We start from the raw sequence: 19,851 nt of genomic DNA on the forward strand, positions 1-19,851 counted from the left end.
CCTGCACTGCCTTCTGAGTGAGAAGGGGACGTATTCTCCTGATGTTGTGCAGCATGAATCTACAGGAACGTGTTGCTGCAGTGAGGGAGAGTTGACTGTCGACTGCCCATTCATCCTATTACACAGTTTAACCCTTCACTGTCCATGATGCGTTCAAGTTCAACACAATCTCCATTCATCCTATTACAGAGCTTAACCCTTCACTGTCCACTGTGGTGCGTTCACTGTCCACATGTTGCCTTCATGTCCACTAGTTTGTCTCGTGTGTTACTTGTAATTCAACAGACGTCTCATTCAGTCAAGTGTCAAAACTCTAAATTACATTTAATGTTATTTCTGAACTTTACTGATCTGCTCATTACATTCACACAATTTCCCAACAAACAAATCTCATCTTTATTCAGAATTAATGTTCAAACACAAACTTAATATCATTTTCTTAATTAGAAGATTTTTCACCTCAACACTCGTCACATCCCTCGTTAGAGATTCAACATGATTTATGGAAGACTGTTCAGAGCAGATTGATTTTGCTTTTATCTGCGAGTTCGTTGAAGGTGAAGTGTGGAAATCATTTTTCTATACAAACAGCGCCATCCTCAGGGCAGCAGCACAATCACAACAACAGGCCACTGTGAAAAAGCAGATATACAGGAACCTGAACAGAGATGATCTTAGTTAAAGAATAAATATAAAGAAACATAAAGAAACACGTTTAAAATCTAAACGATAATTTACACTCTTCAGTCTCTTCTTATCAGTGGATGATTCCAGTTTCATACAACACAGTCATGTAAGTTAGAGTAAGAGACAAATGTGTGATTCAATCAAAACTTCAGATTTCATTTCAAGAGGAAGAAAGATTGAATTCTTACTAGAAAATCAAATCAATGAATTCATCAAGTATTCATCAAATGTGTAAAAATGAAACTTCAGAAGTAAATTCTGAGTAAAAAAGTTCTAACACATAATAATAATAATAATGACAATTTAGATTTCTACGTGCCTTTCAAGGTACCCATCGTTATTTTAGAAAGGAAAGAAAACAAAGTGGGCAATAATTAATAATTCTGCTGCAAGATGGAGGCACATCAGGAATAATAATAAGGAGAATATGATTCCACAGTGTCGATGTTTAGGCTGTGATTATAAATACAAATATCAGATTTACTCTCGTTTCTTTTCAACCTGTTACATTTAAGTCAAAATAAGTTTAGTAGAAATAGTTTTTATCCTTCACTTCGGCCGGTGTTTTGTTTAACGCTGAACTCTGACGTCAGGACTGAGGCGGCTGTGATGTGTTCGGGACTCGAGGCCACGACCGTCAGCTCCGAAGATACAAACGACCCCGTCGGAGGAATCCGTGGACGAAGACGCCTCTTGACGCCGTCACCGCTCCTCTGATAAAAGCGTCCTGAAGTTCTTCAGCTCTCGGATGCTTGTGGAAATCCTGCGAGACGTTAAAACAACGGTCATCTCTGTATTCAGGTGCCACCAAGAGCAATAACAGAAAAACTTCAACTTATTCTCACTGACTCCAGAGGATAGAATACAAACATTTGTGGTTTTCGTGTCTGAGCCTATAAATGCCAGTAGTGTATAATCCCAGGATGTAATTTATCCTTTACTCTCGCCGGACTCTCACCTTCCAAAGGCGTTGAGCAGAGAGACGATCTCCTGGCGGCTGAGCTGGAAACTGGGTCGCCGCCCGCTCGCCGTGGGCAGAGCTTCAATCTGTCGCTCTGAAAACAAAATCTTCAGCGCTGTGCCTAATCCCTGAGTCTGATGAAAACACAGAGGCACAGAGAGAGAGAGAGCAAATCACAGAGCAAATCAAAATGTAACGGCTCATTACGATACAAACACTGATCCGGCTGTTGTTAAAGCCTCATTTAACCTTTCAGCAAAGAACAAAATATCGATTCAAATAAAGATAATCACATATTAAACATTAAAACAACGTCTCACCTGCAGTTTCCCCCACAGTCGGCATTTGAAGCAGCCGACACAATCCATGATCCTGGAGATGTTGAGGAAGGCCAGTCGGATGTCGTCCTGGGGGGAACAAACACACACACACACACAAAGACACACACAAACACACAAACAGTCACAGTGTGTTTGCACTTTGGCTCAACTCCTGTTGTTTGAAATGTGCTGTATAAATAAATCTGACTCGACTTAAAACTGGTTTATGACCAAAGACAAAGAGGCAACAAGAGGCTGCACTGTTACTTTGTCAAACTGAATTTGAGAAGAACCTCATTTTGATAAAAATGTGTTTTCAGACACGACAAAGCTCCGGATTTCTGTCGCCTGAAATGTCAGTGTGGCTTCACACCAGCAGAGTTTCAGACCTTCAGTTTGGCTGCTTCCTTCTCGTCACCGGCAAACAGAGAAGTCTCATCAAAGTGCAGAGGGAAAGATCTGGAGGAGTGAGGACGGAGAGGAAGGTCACAACAAACTGCAGCGCACACAGCGACAGCACAGGAAGCACCACTCAATTTGATCCTTACTTAATTAAAGGGTCAGTGAATAGAGGGTCTCATACACTGTAAAGATTTAAAAATCATATACGGACAATTTATGATTTCCGGCTTTAAAGTAAATCTTTTACAGAAGTAAAAGGTCGCCCGTCCAGGTCGCCCGTGACCTTAGATAAGAGGAAAATATGTCATCAAAACTCTGCAGTTATAGAAACATACTTATTCCCTCATATGAGTCAAGATGAGATGTTTCATTAGGCCTTAGCAGCAAAATGTTGTCAATTTAATCAATAGTAATATTAGAAAAGTTCAAAAGATATCGATTTAATGTTTAAGCATTGTGAAAACACAGTGAGGAGATAAACCACAAAAAAAATAAATAAACAGAAAATAAGATCATGGTCTAAACACCTGTAGCTGTATTTGTATAGAACATGAATATGATATTAACAGGAGTAACTGTATTAGCCTCGGACTGACCGGGCCAGTTGCAGGACGTGCAGCAGCAGCTCTTTGTGTCTCCGGTCCTCTTCGGCTCGGCCGGTGTAGAGCTGGAACGACGGCTGCTGGAAGAAGGGCAGAGCCTTGGCGAGCGCCCGCAGCTCTATCAGGTACACGAAGTAGAGGTTGCGGAGCCTCTTCGGCCCCTCGCCGGCCGTCAGCTCCGAGTCGAACCGCTGCTTGAACTCGGACACGTTATGACCCCACTTCCTCTGAAACCAGCTGTCTGAAGGTGGAAGGGACGTTCACTTATTTATTTATGTTTGAAAGAAAAGGTTCAAAATGTTTGGAAACTTAAAAACGAGTGGAAATCGATTGAGTCCGGGAGGGTTTGTGTGTTTCCGGCTCACCGTCCAGGAGGTACCTGGCGCTCAGGTGGATGTTGATGCTGGCGTGCAGGCCTGAGATGAGGCGGTAGAAAGCCCTCTTCTCCACACACTGACCTGAGAGAGGAACGGAATCAACAAACAAATACTCCACAGCAGCGTCTGTGTCAGTCGATCCTCCTCAGGGGAAACATGCGCTCACCTTCCAGCCAGCTGTAGAAGGTCCTCGCTGCAAAGTGAACACAACGTTTATAGTTTCACATGTATAACAGATCAAAGCTGGACACATTAAAGGGCACGTAAAGATTCATACAGTGGATTCATACAAGGACATAAATAAGTAAATAAAAACAAGAATAATATTGTAGAGACCCCGGGATCTTCACAGTTCAAATAGGGTTCCCAGATTTTAAAGAATTGGTTTTGTTTCCATGTTCAATGTACATTTAAGATACTCTAATGGCACCAAGTCCAGAAGCAACAGTCGGCCCCTTTTAAAATAAGGTCTACTATTGGGAGAAAATGTGCAATCTATGTTTAATCCTGAATTCCATTGCTTTGGTGCGATTTACAAACTGAAATTGATTTGGTTTTATCTCCAAATATCTTAATAATGGAAAGTTCCTTCTCCCAGGTAATAAACCCAAAGTTCTTGTCACCCGAGAAGAAGGAGAAGAACCTGAGGATCCACATGAAGCGAGTGGTCCAGTGAACTCACCTTCGCCTCCTGAGCTGCTGTGGAAGGAGTCGGGAATGAGAGGTCGTCTGACAGTGTACGGTCTGTGAGGGAGAATGAAGGCTTGTAAAACTCTACTTAATATAAAACAGTATCGTCTGCATAGAAGCGGATGCACGGTTCTAATTAATGGTAATAAGAGCATTAATTATAGTTTTTCTGAGTGTTCACTTGAAGCAGTTCTCCTCGTAGATGCTGTTCCAGATCCTCCACACCTCAGGTCCTCTGTAGCTCGTGAAGCGTTCAGGGTTCAGCAGCAGGTCGACGTACTGAGAGTCTGGAGATTCCTCGTCTGGGAATCAGAAAAACACTTTGGTTCAAACGGTTTGAACAGAAACCAAAAGCAAAACTAATCCGATTCAATATCCCATCAAAATGTGTAGTATTGTATGACATATGTTGTGTAATCTAAATACAAAGGAAATTGATCTTTGTTCCATTAGTTTACATATAAAATGTACTTTTGCTTTTTATCATATTCCCCAAATATCCTTTAAACTATGTTCAGTTTTTACTCTAATTTGTGTTTTCCTGAAAATATCAACATTATGTTAATTACTAATCATTCTAAAATAATGTACATACTCTGTATACTTATACTTTATCAATTTATTATGCTCCCTTAAAAGATTAGATATTCTTTCAATTGTTTTCTAGAATAATTTAAATTTTAGTTCATTAAATAGTTAAATATTTTCTCAATTTTTGTTCCCATACAGGTTTTTATTCTTTTAAATATGATATCATTATAATTCACGACAATAATGTGCTTTTTCACCATCACGTGCACAATGAAACGATCCACCTTCTATCTTACCTGTGCATAATTCTTTACATTCATCTCAAATCAAAAAACAGAAGTTGAGGTTTACTTCAGGGAAACTTTTCTTTGTGCAGAAATGTTTGTGATCTGAATAAATACAGTTTTGTTTGAGTCTCACCGTCCGTCACACAGAACCGCTCGGCCTCGTCATCGTGTTTGCTCCACTCGAGCAGAGCCTCTCTGGTCTCGTCACTGGGAAACGAAACAGACCAGCGTGTTCACTCACTTTCTGCTGCTTGGACGTTTTAAACCTCACAGAAAACCCGGTTAATAGATTTGTTCTCTACGTCAAATAAAAACGTTTTCAGAGTTTTTTTATCTCTAATATGAAAACAGTGAACTCGTCTTCCTCATCTTCACCTCAAAGAAACGTCCACAGCTCCGAGATGCTGAGTCTGCTCACACTCATCCAGCTGCTCGTTTGCCTCTGCTGAATACTGAGCACACACACACACACACACACACACACACACACACACACACACACACACACACACACACACACACACACACACACACACACACACACACACACACGCACGCACACGGGATATGTCGGCTTTGTTCCTTGTGACTTTCTATTTAATACACATGTATATATTCATCTAGGTGTTTTTAAATGGACTCACCTTGTTGTGTGATGAAGATCTGATCCCCTCCGGTACTTCATTCTGACAAGAGGCAGAGTCTGACGTGAGTGAAGCTGATTGGTTGGTTTATCTCAGGTTGATCAGACGACTGGAGATTAAACGGTTTCTTATTTTGACCTAACAAATTATTATATTTTAAGTGGAAATTACCCCCAGCTTCCACTTTTATTTTATTTTCTGTTAATATCATATATTACGTATTGCTGTTTCCTTGTTGTATGTTTTACTTTGTAAAGCACGAGTTGTTTTAAATGTGCTATATATATATATAAATTTGACTTTGACATTGACATAACCTCCTTTTCTTCTCTTGAGCTTTATTTAGCAAACAAGGAATTGGAGCAGCGGCTCACTGGTGCGGAGCGTGAACTGTAAAACATCGAGAACGAGTTCTGAACCGACACCAGCACCATTGAATCCAGTAATAAAGTGAAAGGGTTGAAATCAGGGACTCACAGGAGCGCAGGCCTTCACAGCACAGTCCCTCAGACCACAGTGACCGCTCGACGTCCAGAACGGACACGGCTTATCCAGGTTCACCTGCACAGGAACAAGACACATCCTCAGAAACACATCAGACACCCTGTGTAGAGTGTGTGTGTGTGTGTGTGTTGTGTGTTGTGTGTGTGTGTGCGTTCATTTACCTTGTAGAACCTGAAATAGTCAGACTCCAGAAGTGTTTGGAGTTTGGGGAAAAGTTGCTCGTTGTTGAAGCCATCGATCGTCTCCACGTCACAGGCGCAGTCGTCCAGGTCGCCCGTGACCTGAGATAAGAGGAAAATATGTCATCAAAACTCTGCAGTTATAGGAACATACTTATTCCCTCATATGAGTCAAGATGAGATGTTTTCATTAGGCCTCAGCAGCTCAATTTTGTCAATTTAATCAATAGCAATATTACAAAAGTTCAAAAGATATCGATTTAATGTTTAAGCATTGTGAAAACACAGTGAGGAGATAAAACACACAATGAATCCACCTCAGACCTGTAAAATGTTTCACTGACTTTAGAGTTTAAAACCACAACAAGCAAGTTTTAAACATAACAGAAATAATAATCGGTCATTTATCGAGATCAATATCAAATGACATGAACATTTTAGCTTTGACAATTTCAAATAATCTCCCAGCCCTGGTTTACAGTTCATTAAAAACAGTTAAGTTAATATAAGATAAGTTAAGATAAGATAAGTTAAGATAAGTTAAGATAAGATAAGTTAAGCTAAGATAAGTTAAGATAAAAGATAAGATAAGATAAGTTAAGATAAGATAAGATAAGATAAGATAAAATAAGATGTACATTTATTGAGCCACAGTTGAGGAAATTCACAATTGAGAAAATAAAGTAGATAAAATATGAATAAAAATTGAAATACTGTATTCAAGTAGCTGATTCAATAATCTTTATATTATTATACATATATATACAAAGCAGTTTTTTTCAAACATATGCAATTTAGATAGCGATCAAAGTTGTGTTAAATTGTAATACTAGTAAAAATAACAACAGTTCTATAGTTTTTATCTTATTTCATGTTCGTGCAGTTCGCAGGCGACCACATGCAATGCTGTGATTTGAACGCCGAGGGGCGCCACAGAAGAGGAAATGCAAAGAGGAAACGCTGAGAGGAAGAGGAAGTAACATGGTGTGAAACCTGAACTTGGCTGCGGTGGAAGCTGAGCTCAGGTGGACACACAGACTGTAAATCACCACCGGACACTGCGATACAAACTTCATTTAAAGTTTAGAGTGAAAGGAAAGAAAAGTCAAACAACAACAGGAAACTATCAGAATAAAACAGGTTTGGTTCACCTGACAGAAACACCTGCTTTCTGCACAGCTGCACATCTGGAGGAGGAGGAGGAGGAGCAGCTTCATCACGACCTCTTCTTCTTCTTCTGATAACACACACACACACTTTCAGTTTGAGAAGCACAGTGTTCCTCACACACACAGACACACACCCTCTCTGTCTCTCACACACACACTGAGCTGCAGAGCCAGGAGGAGGCGGTGCTCGAACTTGCAGCTTCCTGGTGTTTCCTTGTGTCCAGCCCACTGTACGTGCGGTACGTGGCTGATCGATGCTGATCAGCTGATCGATGACGCTCACCTCACAGATCAATAATCACAGAATGATCGCGATATTTCATCTTGTTTTATACAGATTTGTGTCATTTTTCTAACAAATACAGTTTAATATTTGACCTTTGTTTTCAGTTAAATATCATCTAACCTGATGTGTTAAATTATTATTTATTTCAGGTTAATGTCATGAAATGATAAGAAAAACTTGCTGGTTCCAAAGTCAAAACATTTAACCTCTAGTTTATATTTAATTTGAATTTAAATGTTTGTGTTGATGGGCAGTGAGTTAATGTGATACCATTCATCAGCCACACGGTGGTGCTAGAATACGCACATTTATTTATTTTTATTTAAAGGAACAAACTGCTCAAATTATTATTATTTTATATCATTATGTGTCAAAAAGCATAATTCTTATATAATAAGAGTGAAACATGTTTTGAATTTCAAGTTAAAACTATTCATGTCTGAATTGGGAAACATAAACATACATAAACACTAGATGTTTTAAATTCAAATGTCTTCGTTTATTTGATAAAGAGATTTCTTCATTTTGTCATTCGGAGCTCAGGGTGAAGAACGGTCTCTTCTCCATGTTGGTGCAGGGGAGCAGTGGTGGCCCAGGAGCCTCCTCAGATCCTAGTGGACAAACCACAAGCTTCTGTATCAGAAGTGATGGTCGGGATTTCTCGTTGGAAACTTGGCAAAACGTCAACAAACAACCACAAGAACGACCACGAAGAGAAATACAACATTTAAACGTTTATTTGTTCCCACGTGTTGAACTGAATAAACCATGTCAACATCAATAAGACATTTGAGGCTTTTCACATTTTTTTTTATATTTCTCCAAATATGTTGTTGTATCTGCACGTTTACTGGTGACAGTTTACGAAGGAATAAAACTGTTTAAAGTAAAACTAAATAAACAGCTGCACTGAGAACAATGTAAACTTCAGGTTGGACAAAGAATAATTTGTGTTTTATTGTAAAACTCATGAAGAAGATGCAAACAGTATCAATGGGGTTCCATGGGTTTTTCGGTTCATTTATTATCTGGACTCTTTTTGGGAAATCTCATGCAACATGACGTCATGTGTTTCCTTCAGATATCAAACATAGAACCGGGGAGTTTCCTCTGCTGGAGGGAATTCACTCTGCAGCTGAGCAAACCCACACACACCTTCAGAGATGGAAAACAGGGGCTCACACCAGCTGAAGGAAGGTTTCTAAATGTCTCAGCTCCGTCGCCTTCTGCTCCACTCGGTGGTGGATGGAGAACCTAGATTCAAAATCCAGTTTCATCATGAAAAGGCCTTGTTTGTATTTGATAAACAGTGTGAACCTCAGGACTGATACTGAGTCGGTGGATAGGTACATTCAATCTGTCCTTTAACAATTAAGAGCAGAAAATATGTAAGTATCACAATAAGTAACTAAGTTTACACAAATCCTGCAAATTTGAGAGATGCTTTTATTATGTTATGTTAAGGGTTACCACCATAAAAGTTACTTTAAGTAAAAGCCGTATTATCATGTGGAATGTGCTTAAATATCAAAAATACAAATACTGTTTAGGCTGTGACTGATATATTATTATACATATATTATATTTTCATTGTGTAAGCAGGACTACTGTTGTGATCGGACAAGTTAGATCTGAGGTTTGTAAGACATTTAAAGGGGTAAAAAAAGGAAACATAAAAAGTTTATATTATACGTATATATATTTTAATTTTCTCTTATATCAATGAATTATCTTATCATTATAAGGCTTCATAAAAAATATTTTTGAGGTTTAGAGGGGAAATGTCTCATCCATGTCTTTTCAATGTCATCAAACCTGGTGAAAATCACACCAGGTATTTATTTTTATAATTATAATTATTGTTAGTAGTAGTAGTAGTAGTAGTAGTAGTAGTAGTATTAGTATTAGTAGTAGTGTTATATGCCATAGTAGTAGATAATCGAGCAAAAGTAGGATCATGAGAAATGAAGCAATAATGAAATATTAATAACACAAAATAAAAGAATCTATTTACTGCTGTGATTCGGGAGATGAAAGTTTGAAATTAAAGAAAGTTGAATTGAATATGAATTTCAAAAAGTATAAAAATGAGATTCGACCTACACCAGATAACTAGATAATTAGTAAATTAGTAAATTAGTAAATTAGTTAATTAGTAAATTAGTTAATGAGCCTGTCAGACTCTCACCCTTTACCACCCCCACCCACCCCCTCTCCCCCACCCCCTCTCTCTATTTTGGTGCTCCCTCGCGCTGCCAAGCCGCTGACGTCATGCTCCTGTTAATGATTAGCATGTGGAAACGAGCAGCGCGAGACCGTCTGCGTCAAAGAGGCGGAAACGCGGCCGGAACACGACTAGTCCTGCCTTCAAAATAAAAGCGCTGGCATATAGGTCGAACGGATAAATGCATAAATTGATTTTAAAATAAAAACCCACAGTGTAATCTGCAGGAAATCACGAAACTGACCAATGATTGACTGATTTATTGTACTCAAGTATTGTTTTGTACTTCACTTAGGTATTTCATTTTTATGCTAGATTATATTTCTGGAAAATACTGTACTTTTCACTACTCTATTTTATAACTTTAGCCACTTTTCAAATTCATAATAATGACCATAAATAGAAACACATATTTCATGTAATGTATATTGTATATGTGTGTGTATATATATTTATATGATCTTGCTTTTAATTCATTTTTAACATCATTGTCTTGTATTTTTACTTCTTTATATAACTTTTGCTAGTTTTATGCTTTTATCCTAAGTCTTTGTTTTATTGCTCACGTGTTCTTATTGATCCATCTTATTGCATGTCTTTGAACGCAAGGTGCTGTATAAATAAAATGTAATTATTGAATTACCAAATATTAACTGAACTTTGGACAGTCAATTAAAAAACAAAAGATATTAATTGATTGATTGGCACCAAAACCAGTATTTATTAGTTTTGAATTAACAACGACACATTCAAATTAACGCTGCAGCTTGAAGAAGTTTGTCATAGAAATAAAACTTTACTCAACAATAACATTTTGGCTGAGAAACTTTTTCCCTGTAGCGTCGCACTTTATTGTGAAAGGTGTATGCGGAAGTGCCTCGCTGTGTTCCGGCAGTTTAACCGCGTCTTTCCGAGCCGGAGAGAGAGAGACGGAGGAAAAGTTAGTTCAAGATGGCAAATCCCTCAGACCCGGAGTGAAGGGGCACCGCTCCCCCGAGAAGCAGCTCAGCGAGTCGGCCGTCCCGAGACAGACCCGCCCGGCGATGAGAACCGCGCCCGGAGGTAAGAGCCGAGCTGAGGCCGGCGCCCGCGACCGTCCTCCCGCAGGGCTGCGGTTCAGAAACCCAACTTTCTGGAGCTCGTTGTTTTCTCTCCACTCTGTGTTTATACAAGTTACATCTTTATAGATGTATATAGATATAAATATATCTGCAGAGAGAAGCTGCTTTTAATTGAAACCACTTTTTAAATTAATGGCGGTTCGTGAAATCTGTGTCCGTCAATGTTTGTGTTGTAACTTCGCTGACTCGCAGTCGGTAGAAGCGGAGCCGGAGAAACGGCCGCTGGTTTATTTACAAGTGGTTTTATCTCAACAAACTTCACATGTATTTATATTTATTCATATTCATGTGTATTTGCGAGTGTGTGTGAGTGTGTGTGTGCCGGCGAGGCGGTGACAGACAGCGGCTAGCGCTCCTGTCTGAGCCCGGGCTCTGCTGCTAGCTTCCCCCGCAGTGCCTCCTCACCACCGGAGCCGGTCCCCGGTTTAAAAAAAAAAAAAGCAGCAGCTTCACGACTCTCGAACCTGTCGTTAAAAATAACGGAGGGAAGCAGCGGCCCCACCGGGACGCAGCCCCCTCTGCCCGGCCTGCCTCCGCCGGCCCTCTCCCCGGCTTCCTCCCTCTGGAAACCCCCGGGATGCAGCGCCCTGCAGCCCGCAGCTGTATTTTTAGGAATGGGTGGATACCAGAAACGAAATTTTGTTTATTTTGGTCTCGGCGGTGAATGCAAGCCGCAAGCCTGCGCACAGGCGACGGCGAGGAGGCGACCTATAAATGCATGTACGAGTTGTAGTGAGCGAAGGCTGGGCTCCGGGTCCGTGGCTGCAGCAGCAGGTCTGCAGGGCTGAAGCAACAGGGACGCTGCACTGTCGCATTCCCACTGAGCCTGTCTGGGGAAAAGTCTCTGCATGTGCATGAAACACAGGGAGGGACGTGCCTCAGTGAGTATTGTGTGTTTAAATTTGTTTTTTCCTCTCCCCCCTCCTCCTCCTCCTCCTCTTCCTCCTGCTCCTCCTCCTCCTTCCCCTGACTTCTAACATCCTCCTGCAGGCGTGCGAGGGATTCCCTGAAGAAAACATGCCAGTGAGGCTGATGTGACACAGCGTGTGCTGGAAGAGAGCTGACTCATCAAATATCAATCCCTCCGAGAGCGACCAGGCAGCCGAGAGCAGCTCATATCTCCTAATGCCTTGCTAGAGGAGCAGTCTCACAAACCCCCCCCAGCACCAGCAGCAGCACCAGCGGAGATTAAGACGGTGCAGAAACATCTCCTGCAGGATTACATCCAACGCCGGCTGTGGGTGAAACACATCTCGGCACTAAAAGGCTTCTGCTCCAGCTAATAATGACAAAGCTGAGAATGGCAGTACAGTGCATCAGCTGAACTTCACACTAGCACGCCTCCCTCCCTAACAACCAGCTGATAGGACCTCCTCTGCCAGTGTTACCCAAACCCCTTTAGCCTCCCCCATCCCCGGCACCACAGTCAGTCCGCCCTTCAACCCCCCCGCCTCGCAGACCATGATGTTTCGTGATCAGGTGGGCGTCCTGGCCAGCTGGTTCAAGGGGTGGAACGAGTGCGAGCAGACGGTGGCTCTGTTGTCCCTGCTGAAGAGGGTGAGCCGGACCCAGGCCCGCTTCCTGCAGCTGTGTCTGGAGCACTCCCTCGCCGAGTGCACCGAACTGCAGGTCCTGGAGGGAGAGGCCAACAACCCAGGTAGGACAGTCCGCCGCTCACACAGTCAACTGCGGCATCATCCGCGAGGACACGATGAGGATGACGCGTTTACAGGCAGAACGGTTAAAGCAACACTGTGTATCTTTTACTGAGCAACAGCGCCCTCTGCAGCCACGCGTGGTTATTCATTCTGTTGGGCAAAGTGGTTTTTATATAGAGGAAATGAAAATTAGACTGCCGGTCTGGAACGTGAAGCCAAAGCGGAAATACAGTTTCAATAGAAGTCTCAGAGAAAGTGACTCAACCTCTCCCTTGATTGATTGATTTCTTAAGGGGTTTAAGAAATGTCTAGTTTCAAGTCTTCAATTCAGCATGATGTTCATTTTGTAAGTTATGGTCCCATTTAGAGCTGAATATAAAGCCCCATATGTATTGGGGCTTGGAGACTGTGGATACCGCGTGATTGACAGCTAGCCACCAGTGGGTGCAGGTCGCAGCCCATCTGTGAAACCAAGATGGCGCTGGACAAAATGCCAAACTCGAGACTTCAAAACGGCAGCTCACAAACCAATGGGTGAAACGTTTCCTGCTGAATATTGGAGATAAACTCTGGTTTTTAATGACTTCTGAGTCTTTTGTTAACTGAGTCACAGTTTAGCTTCGCTCTTGGAACTTGCTGGACCTGATTCTCACGGGAGATCGAACCCGCTCACTGAAGTTCCACAGAGGAGGAGCAGACGTTCAGGGATTGAAAGAGGAACATTCTCTCTATTCACAGTCACTGAACCATCAAACTCATTTTGAAGCTGTTGTTTTAGGGTGAAAGAAGTTGCATCGTGTTGCTTTAATTACAGATCTCTCCTACAACCACAATACACTTGGATTTCTAATATTTATTTCGACATATTTCCCGCTGCTGGAAATTAGCAGCAATTCTTCCAGAAGAGACTCACCAGTCAAATTCACAAATCTCACCAGTTTAAAAAAAAAAAAACGATATTGCCCACACTATTAAAAGATTCATGGGGTTTTCATCGAGTTTTCGACGGCATGTTTTCCCAGAGGCTTCGCCGTCTCTGCCCGTGACACAAACACGCGACTAAAGGCTTCACACACACACACACATTTCCTGTCCAAGACATTCCTGCATCCAGAGTAATAAATAGCTGAATCACTGATGGTATGAAATGGTGCAAATTGTTGCGCTGAACCGCTGCCAGCCACCGAATGATTATAGAAGGAGGTCGGGGTCGTGTATAGTGTTAGCTCAGCTGGCACTGTGGCTGGCTCCAGACGACACTCAGCCAGTCGGTGTGCCAGCCTATAGTGCTGTATCCCTCCCCCCCCCCAGGGTTGATATCGCGCCAAGGCACCCATGGGGGGCTGTGGCTGGGTTTTTGTTGCATCAGACTGCAGCGTGGCCATGGAAACAAAAACCCTGGCAACTGACTGGGCTCATGAAAAATAGAATGAAGTGTTGCCGCTGCTGTGATGGAGAGCAGGCGTCCGTGTGTAACCCATGGCAACATCTGCAGGCAGTAACACATCTGCTGGCTAACGCTGTACTTCCAGAGGCAGCACATGTAACTGAGGGTGATATAATGCCTCTGCCCTGCAGCGATGCTCACACTCATTGCAAAGATTTCACTGGGTGTACGATGGCCAGTGGCTGCAGTTAATTTTGGCTGCTCTCTGTTATTGTTCAAAGGAGACGTGTGACGTTTCTTTCAGTGTTTCTGTCATCTAGTGTGTTTTTTCTTTTGTGAATGTAAAAGTTCTGCAAAGTTCCGTAGTCTCCTGAAGCTCCGTTGTCTGGTTGATAGTTCTGCACGAGACACAAAGCCGGAGAAAAGTTCAATCTCCAAACGTTTGTCACTAGTTTCCTACGGTTTCAGGGTTGATCAACGCGTTTGCTTTAGACTATGTGCGAAGGTGTGCCACGCGCTTCGGGGTATGTTTTCTCTCATTGGTGCAGAGGCATTGCCCAATCAGCGATGATGTGTAATATAAACCCTGCTGTATTAAACAGGCAGTGACACACTGGATTTTAAGGTTTGCTGCTGTTTGTTGTTCGCGTCAGTGGAAGTTGTTGGATGCAGCTACTCCAGACGACGAGAGCAGAGACTGTAACATCAGGTGGAGTTTGAAGTTTTGAACGCAGTATTAAACATGTCATCTACCTCAGAGATTTCTTCCACGACAACGCCAAGATTGACCCTCTCAGCTGCCGTAGTTTCAACGCTTCGCAAGAGCGTTCAATGCACCGCCATTTTACGTTTTAATAATTGTTTTGCGGGCCAGCATTCCCGCTGGAAGTGTTATCCAATCACAACAGAGTGAGCCAGCTGGCCAATCAGAGCAGACTGGGCTATACCAGGAGGGCGGGGGGTCTTAAAGAGACAGGCGCTAAAACCAAGTGATTTGAGACAGAGGCTGAAAAGAGGAGCTGCAGTAACGGACAGTCTGAGGAAGAAGATGTGTTTTCTGAACATTAGAGCATGTAAACCTTTTTAAAGTAATGACCCAAATCAGAATAATCAACCTGAGTGTGAGCTGAAAATGTTTCCTTCAATATAAAGCTGGAGTTTTTCTGAAGTTTCCTCCCAAACTTCTTTTTATTTGCTTTTCAGAACACAGTGCGTTGTATGAGTGTGAGTCAAAGAGACTTGTGAGGTTTGCAGTGAAACTTGAGTCACAGTCATATTTCACTCTTACATCCTGTATGAATCTTCATTTCTCAGCTAACCAGGCCTTGATTAACGGTGAAGGTGGAACGAGACATTAAAGAAATACGCCCGTGGGTGGAGTTGTGGTTGTCGCTGTAAAATAACATGATGGAAAAACGTCTGAGTCGAGGATTCATTTGACTTGTGATTGGTATTTGGAGATTTGCACAGTGTTCTGTGTGCGGAGCAGGTTTGGTGGCTGTGGATATGAAGCCATTTGTTGGCACAGCAGCCAAACAGCCGATTGCAGTAAGACCTGAAATCTACATTACGTTGGCACATTTACCTTGATTATGAAAACACGCTAAGGAACGCTGATACAAATATTTCATACAAAACACACGTTGCAGTTCAATGAATTGTCACAACATCAGCATCTACTCAACATTTACGAAGGATTTTTACTTTTTCTTTTTGCTGTGCACTCAGTTTATTCTAAGATGAACCAAACTCCCTTTTTATTATTGCAAGTTTTGAATTGTTGATACCTAACTTTCCTTACTATTATGTTTAGAATGATCTTTTCTGTCCTTGTTACGGCTGATTCTCTTTATTAGAGTCCGGTGCAGGTTTTCGGGGCTTTGTAGAGTCAAGAATAAAGCCTGAGCAATATGAATGTTTGAACTTATATTAGGGGATTAAAAAGATAACAGGTGCCGACACATCAGTGATTCCTTTAAATCACAAATGGGGGGGAAAAGCAGTTTCTGTTGGGCAAAGACGTCTTTGTACACAAACACATGTGGAAAGCAGAGCAGTGCGGCTCTTTTTGTCTCAGTACAGTTTCCAAATGCTTTGTACAACCACCTCTGTCCCAGAATAAATCAGATTCTAATGAGCTTCTACCTCCTGCACATCCACGCTGAATATTTCAGCCACGCCCTCCGAGTTTCTCGCACCTGCGTCAGCTCATTGTCGCTTCCCGTCCGCTGATTCAGCAAAAAGAGATGGAGTCAGCAGTGGCTTCACGTCAGGACACACGCTGCTGAAAAGAGGCAGATTGAGAAGGTTGTCTGGTTACGTGATCCCTCTGGTATGTTGTGGTGACTTGCTCCAGTGCTTGTGTCGGGGGGGGGGGGTTACTGTGCTAATACTGCTCTTGCATTGATTATGGAGTATTTGCCATCGCTGAAAAAACTGAGGAAAACATGGTTGTTCCGTTGTCTTGGAAATATTCAATAAAATCCAGGATGTATATCAGAGGTGCTGCCCTGACAGAATTTGACCAGTTTGTCTATTTCAAACTTTATTTTCAACATGCACAAATTTAATCGATATTAATAAATTCAAATGTTAATTCTCATAATGCTGCACCTTTTATTTATTTTAGTGAGTGAATATTAGTAAGTAAATGTACTTGTTTTTATTAGTGGGTTGCAGACAGTTTTACTGACTTTAAGAATCACTGCTATAGTCTGTGCAGTAATCTAGTGTATAATTTAAAAATTAAGCAGTTTAATGTTTCGTATTTCCTGTTTTCCCTGTACCGAAAACATCCCAAACTGCGACCTTAAAAAACCAAGGTCTGTACCAAACTGTGTTTTTTGTTTACCATTACACCGGGACAAACAGCCGCAAACATCCACCCAGGTAAAAACCCTTTCTCCTTCAAATTGTTCCCCACAGGTTGAACAGGCTTTTCTCAGATTCTGCTGAGTAAAAAAAGTGCAGTGTGATGTGCTGCCGGTGCAGAAATGAGACGCGCCGGCGGCTCAAGGGTTAACGTGCAGCTGGAAGTCTCGGGCTGAGTGGAAAAGCGCAACTATTTTCAAAGCGGTGTACAAATGAATGGAATCCTCAGTGACCTACTTCTCCGAGCGGCTGAGAGGCCTCCTTGTTTTGGGACCCAGCGAGTGATGCGACTTTATTTGCCACTTGAGATGCAATTGTAGTAAACGAGGCAGAGTTCACAGGCAGAGCTGCAGCACACAAGATCTGAGTTTATTCTAGTTTTTGTGTAGAATGGTTACTGCAGTTTACTGTGGATCTGTAACTGAAGCATTAGTTCCTTGAGTTTTCAGTTCAGTCATTAGCTTAAGTCAACAAGGGAGCTCTTCCAAATCACTTCACATAAATCCCACGTTTAATGGTTGTAATGCGGGCCCTGCAGCATTTCAGTTGTTATTAAGAAATGAAACTTCCTGCCCCCGTTAGGGAGAACAAAACTTCTTTTGAGACAATCCCAAGAGAGACCATATCCGATCAAGCTGAGAGAATATGAATAGCGAGCAGAGTAGCATCTGAAGACACACACACACACACACACACACTCAGAGGGTGTGGGGTTAGTGTAAGGGGTGGGGTTAGGACTGGACAGTGGCTCTGGTGTTCTGAATGACTAACCTCATTTTCGTGTGGTGTGGCGTTCTGCTGACCTGGCCTGCACGGCTGTTTGAGCGGGAAGGAGGCAGGGCGCGGGGGGGGGACTCGATGTGTACGAGCAGCTGTGTTGTAGAAGGGGACAGAGGCAGAGCTCTGTATGTACGACGAGTGGCGGCAGCGTCTTTAGGGCTCAGTGCCGTTCAAAAACTTTCAAAAACAATTCATTGATTTTGATACAGGTTCCTGGAAAAATATATATTTTTTTCTACACCAATTTTATCAAATCCATTTCAGCAGAAACTCGCATTGCACATTTCAGTCAAACGTCGTGAAAGATGCTTCGTAATGTAATAAGTAAACATATTCACCACAATATTGTTAAACTTATGTTGTCGGTTCTGTAGATGAGGGGAATTAGTCCAGTCGAGATTTGAAGGTGGCCCCGTAAAGTATCCACCCGCATTCAAGAGTTTCATCACATCTGTCATGTCGCTGGCACTTGAGCTGCACTTCTTTACCTGAGCTCCCGCACAGGAGAGGGACCAATGGATAAATCTATTGTCCATCCCCAGTGGCTGACACATGTTTACACCATCGTCAATGATTATTAGTGTCAGAGCTTAGTGAGGCCCAATCCCATCCCCCACCCCCCCCCATCTCCCTACCCCTTCCCCTCCATTTTGCATGTTCACGCGTAGGGTTAGTGTGTCCTGATCCTTGTGGAGGGGGAGGGGCCAAGTGTTTGGGCCCTCGAAACGAAGAGTTTTCAGATCCACACTTCAAACCAAAGTTTGGAAACGCTAGCATGCTAACGCTACATCGTAACGCATGATAATCCCTTATTTTCACATGATTTCATGTCGCATCTCCCCTCTTTGAATATACACGATGCACTTGAAGTGCTGTTCCAATTCGTAGAGGAAGATCTCAACCACCACCCTCAAAAACAAGGGGTAGGGGTAGGAACAAGGGGTGAAATGGGATTGGGCTGTAATGTCACCCTCCGTCTTGATTTTTCACTGTGAACATTGTCCACACTTCTTGTGTCTCATGTCTTTTTGAACAGATTTGATTCTTATTTCAAGCTCTTCCATTTGTACTGAATCCCTCAAATAGAAAAACACCTATATTTACACCTGGAAGCAGCAGATTCTCAGAAGTACATGAATTATACAGAGGCTGTGGATGGGTGGGAGGGGCTTGAATATCAGAGTTTGAATCTTGAAAAGCTGTTTGAATCTAGGTCAAAATATTACTTCCAGCAAAAAAACAAATTTTCATAGAAGCTGCAGAGACCATCTTTGTGTGTGTGATATTGTAGAGAGAGAGACTTGTGTGTGTGTGTGTGTGTGTGTGTGTGTGAGAGAGAGCGATGAATGACGGGAAAGGGAAAGTGCGTTGTGTAAGGTTTAGTATTAGTCAGAGAATTCCTGATGCGCTCTCTGCCTAAACTAGGTCTGATGAAAACCTGGGCTGGAAATCAGCATTCCTGGCCGAGGCGGTGAGCGGTTCCGGTGTTGGGGATACTGTCTAGGAATGTGGGCACGTCGCAGCACACTTGAGTCGAGCGCTCAGCGAGAGTTGAACGGTGGCTTTTCCAGTAGAGGGGGGGAGGACACACACAGTGGAAAAGGAAAACTTATTCCACCTTCAGTCGAGCTCAGGTCTCCTGTGTACACCGCGGTATAGAAGAGGGGAGGAGGAGGAAGGGGGGGGGGGAATGAAGACTCAGAGAATAGTGGTGCCATTTACAGCTCCTAACTCATTCACACTTTCTCATATCAAGTTTTACTCATTAAAAGGAAGGAGGTTAAGTTTTTTAAATCTTTCTTGGATGTGACCTCCATTTCTTCTTGGGAGAGTGTATAGTTGGTAAAGTAGGGTGTCCCAGACGTCCCTCTCCATAGCCACACTTTCCAGCTCTTGCGTGGGCATCCCGAGGTGTCCCCAGGGCCAGATGGGATATGTAGTCTCTCCATTGACTTCTGGGCGTACCCCGGTGACTCCTCCTGATTGGGAATGCCAAGTATACCTCCAATGGGAGGTGCCCAGGAGGCATCCCGACTAGATGTTCAAACCTCAACCTCGAGATCTCGTTCTTTCGGGTGACTACCCAGAGCTTGTGAGCATAGACGAGGGTTGGAACATAGATCGACTGGTTAATCGAAAGCTTTGCCTTGCAGCTCAGCTCCCTCTTCACC

The 19,851-nt window shown here is 42.6% G+C and overlaps 2 protein-coding genes across 3 annotated transcripts in view; one reads left to right on the plus strand and one right to left on the minus strand.

The window, feature by feature from the left end:
* Positions 1–372: 372 nt before the first annotated feature.
* Positions 373–7,520, minus strand: ero1a (endoplasmic reticulum oxidoreductase 1 alpha). The gene is made up of 15 exons (XM_035164486.2): positions 7,336–7,520; positions 6,167–6,286; positions 5,979–6,062; positions 5,502–5,543; positions 5,233–5,309; positions 4,991–5,064; positions 4,221–4,341; positions 4,032–4,093; positions 3,516–3,542; positions 3,338–3,430; positions 2,967–3,213; positions 2,358–2,427; positions 1,969–2,055; positions 1,646–1,782; positions 373–1,450 (listed from the first exon to the last, which is right to left on the minus strand). Exons 1-15 carry the CDS (start codon positions 7,399–7,401, stop codon positions 1,390–1,392), a joined length of 1,368 nt encoding a protein of 455 aa, XP_035020377.1. The 5' UTR covers positions 7,402–7,520; the 3' UTR covers positions 373–1,389.
* Positions 7,521–10,759: 3,239 nt separating this feature from the next.
* Positions 10,760–19,851, plus strand: part of samd4a (sterile alpha motif domain containing 4A) — a 51,569-nt gene continuing 42,477 nt past the window's right edge. For both annotated transcript variants that reach the window (XM_035149979.2, XM_035150051.2), the window contains exons 1-2: positions 10,760–10,925; positions 11,975–12,641. In XM_035149979.2, coding sequence (XP_035005870.1) covers positions 12,446–12,641 — 196 coding nt within the window. In that variant the 5' untranslated portion in view covers positions 10,760–10,925; positions 11,975–12,445. The remainder of the gene's footprint in view (positions 10,926–11,974; positions 12,642–19,851) is intronic.

This window comes from Hippoglossus stenolepis, chromosome 1, assembly GCF_022539355.2.
Source record: "Hippoglossus stenolepis isolate QCI-W04-F060 chromosome 1, HSTE1.2, whole genome shotgun sequence".
Lineage (NCBI taxonomy): Eukaryota > Metazoa > Chordata > Actinopteri > Pleuronectiformes > Pleuronectidae > Hippoglossus > Hippoglossus stenolepis.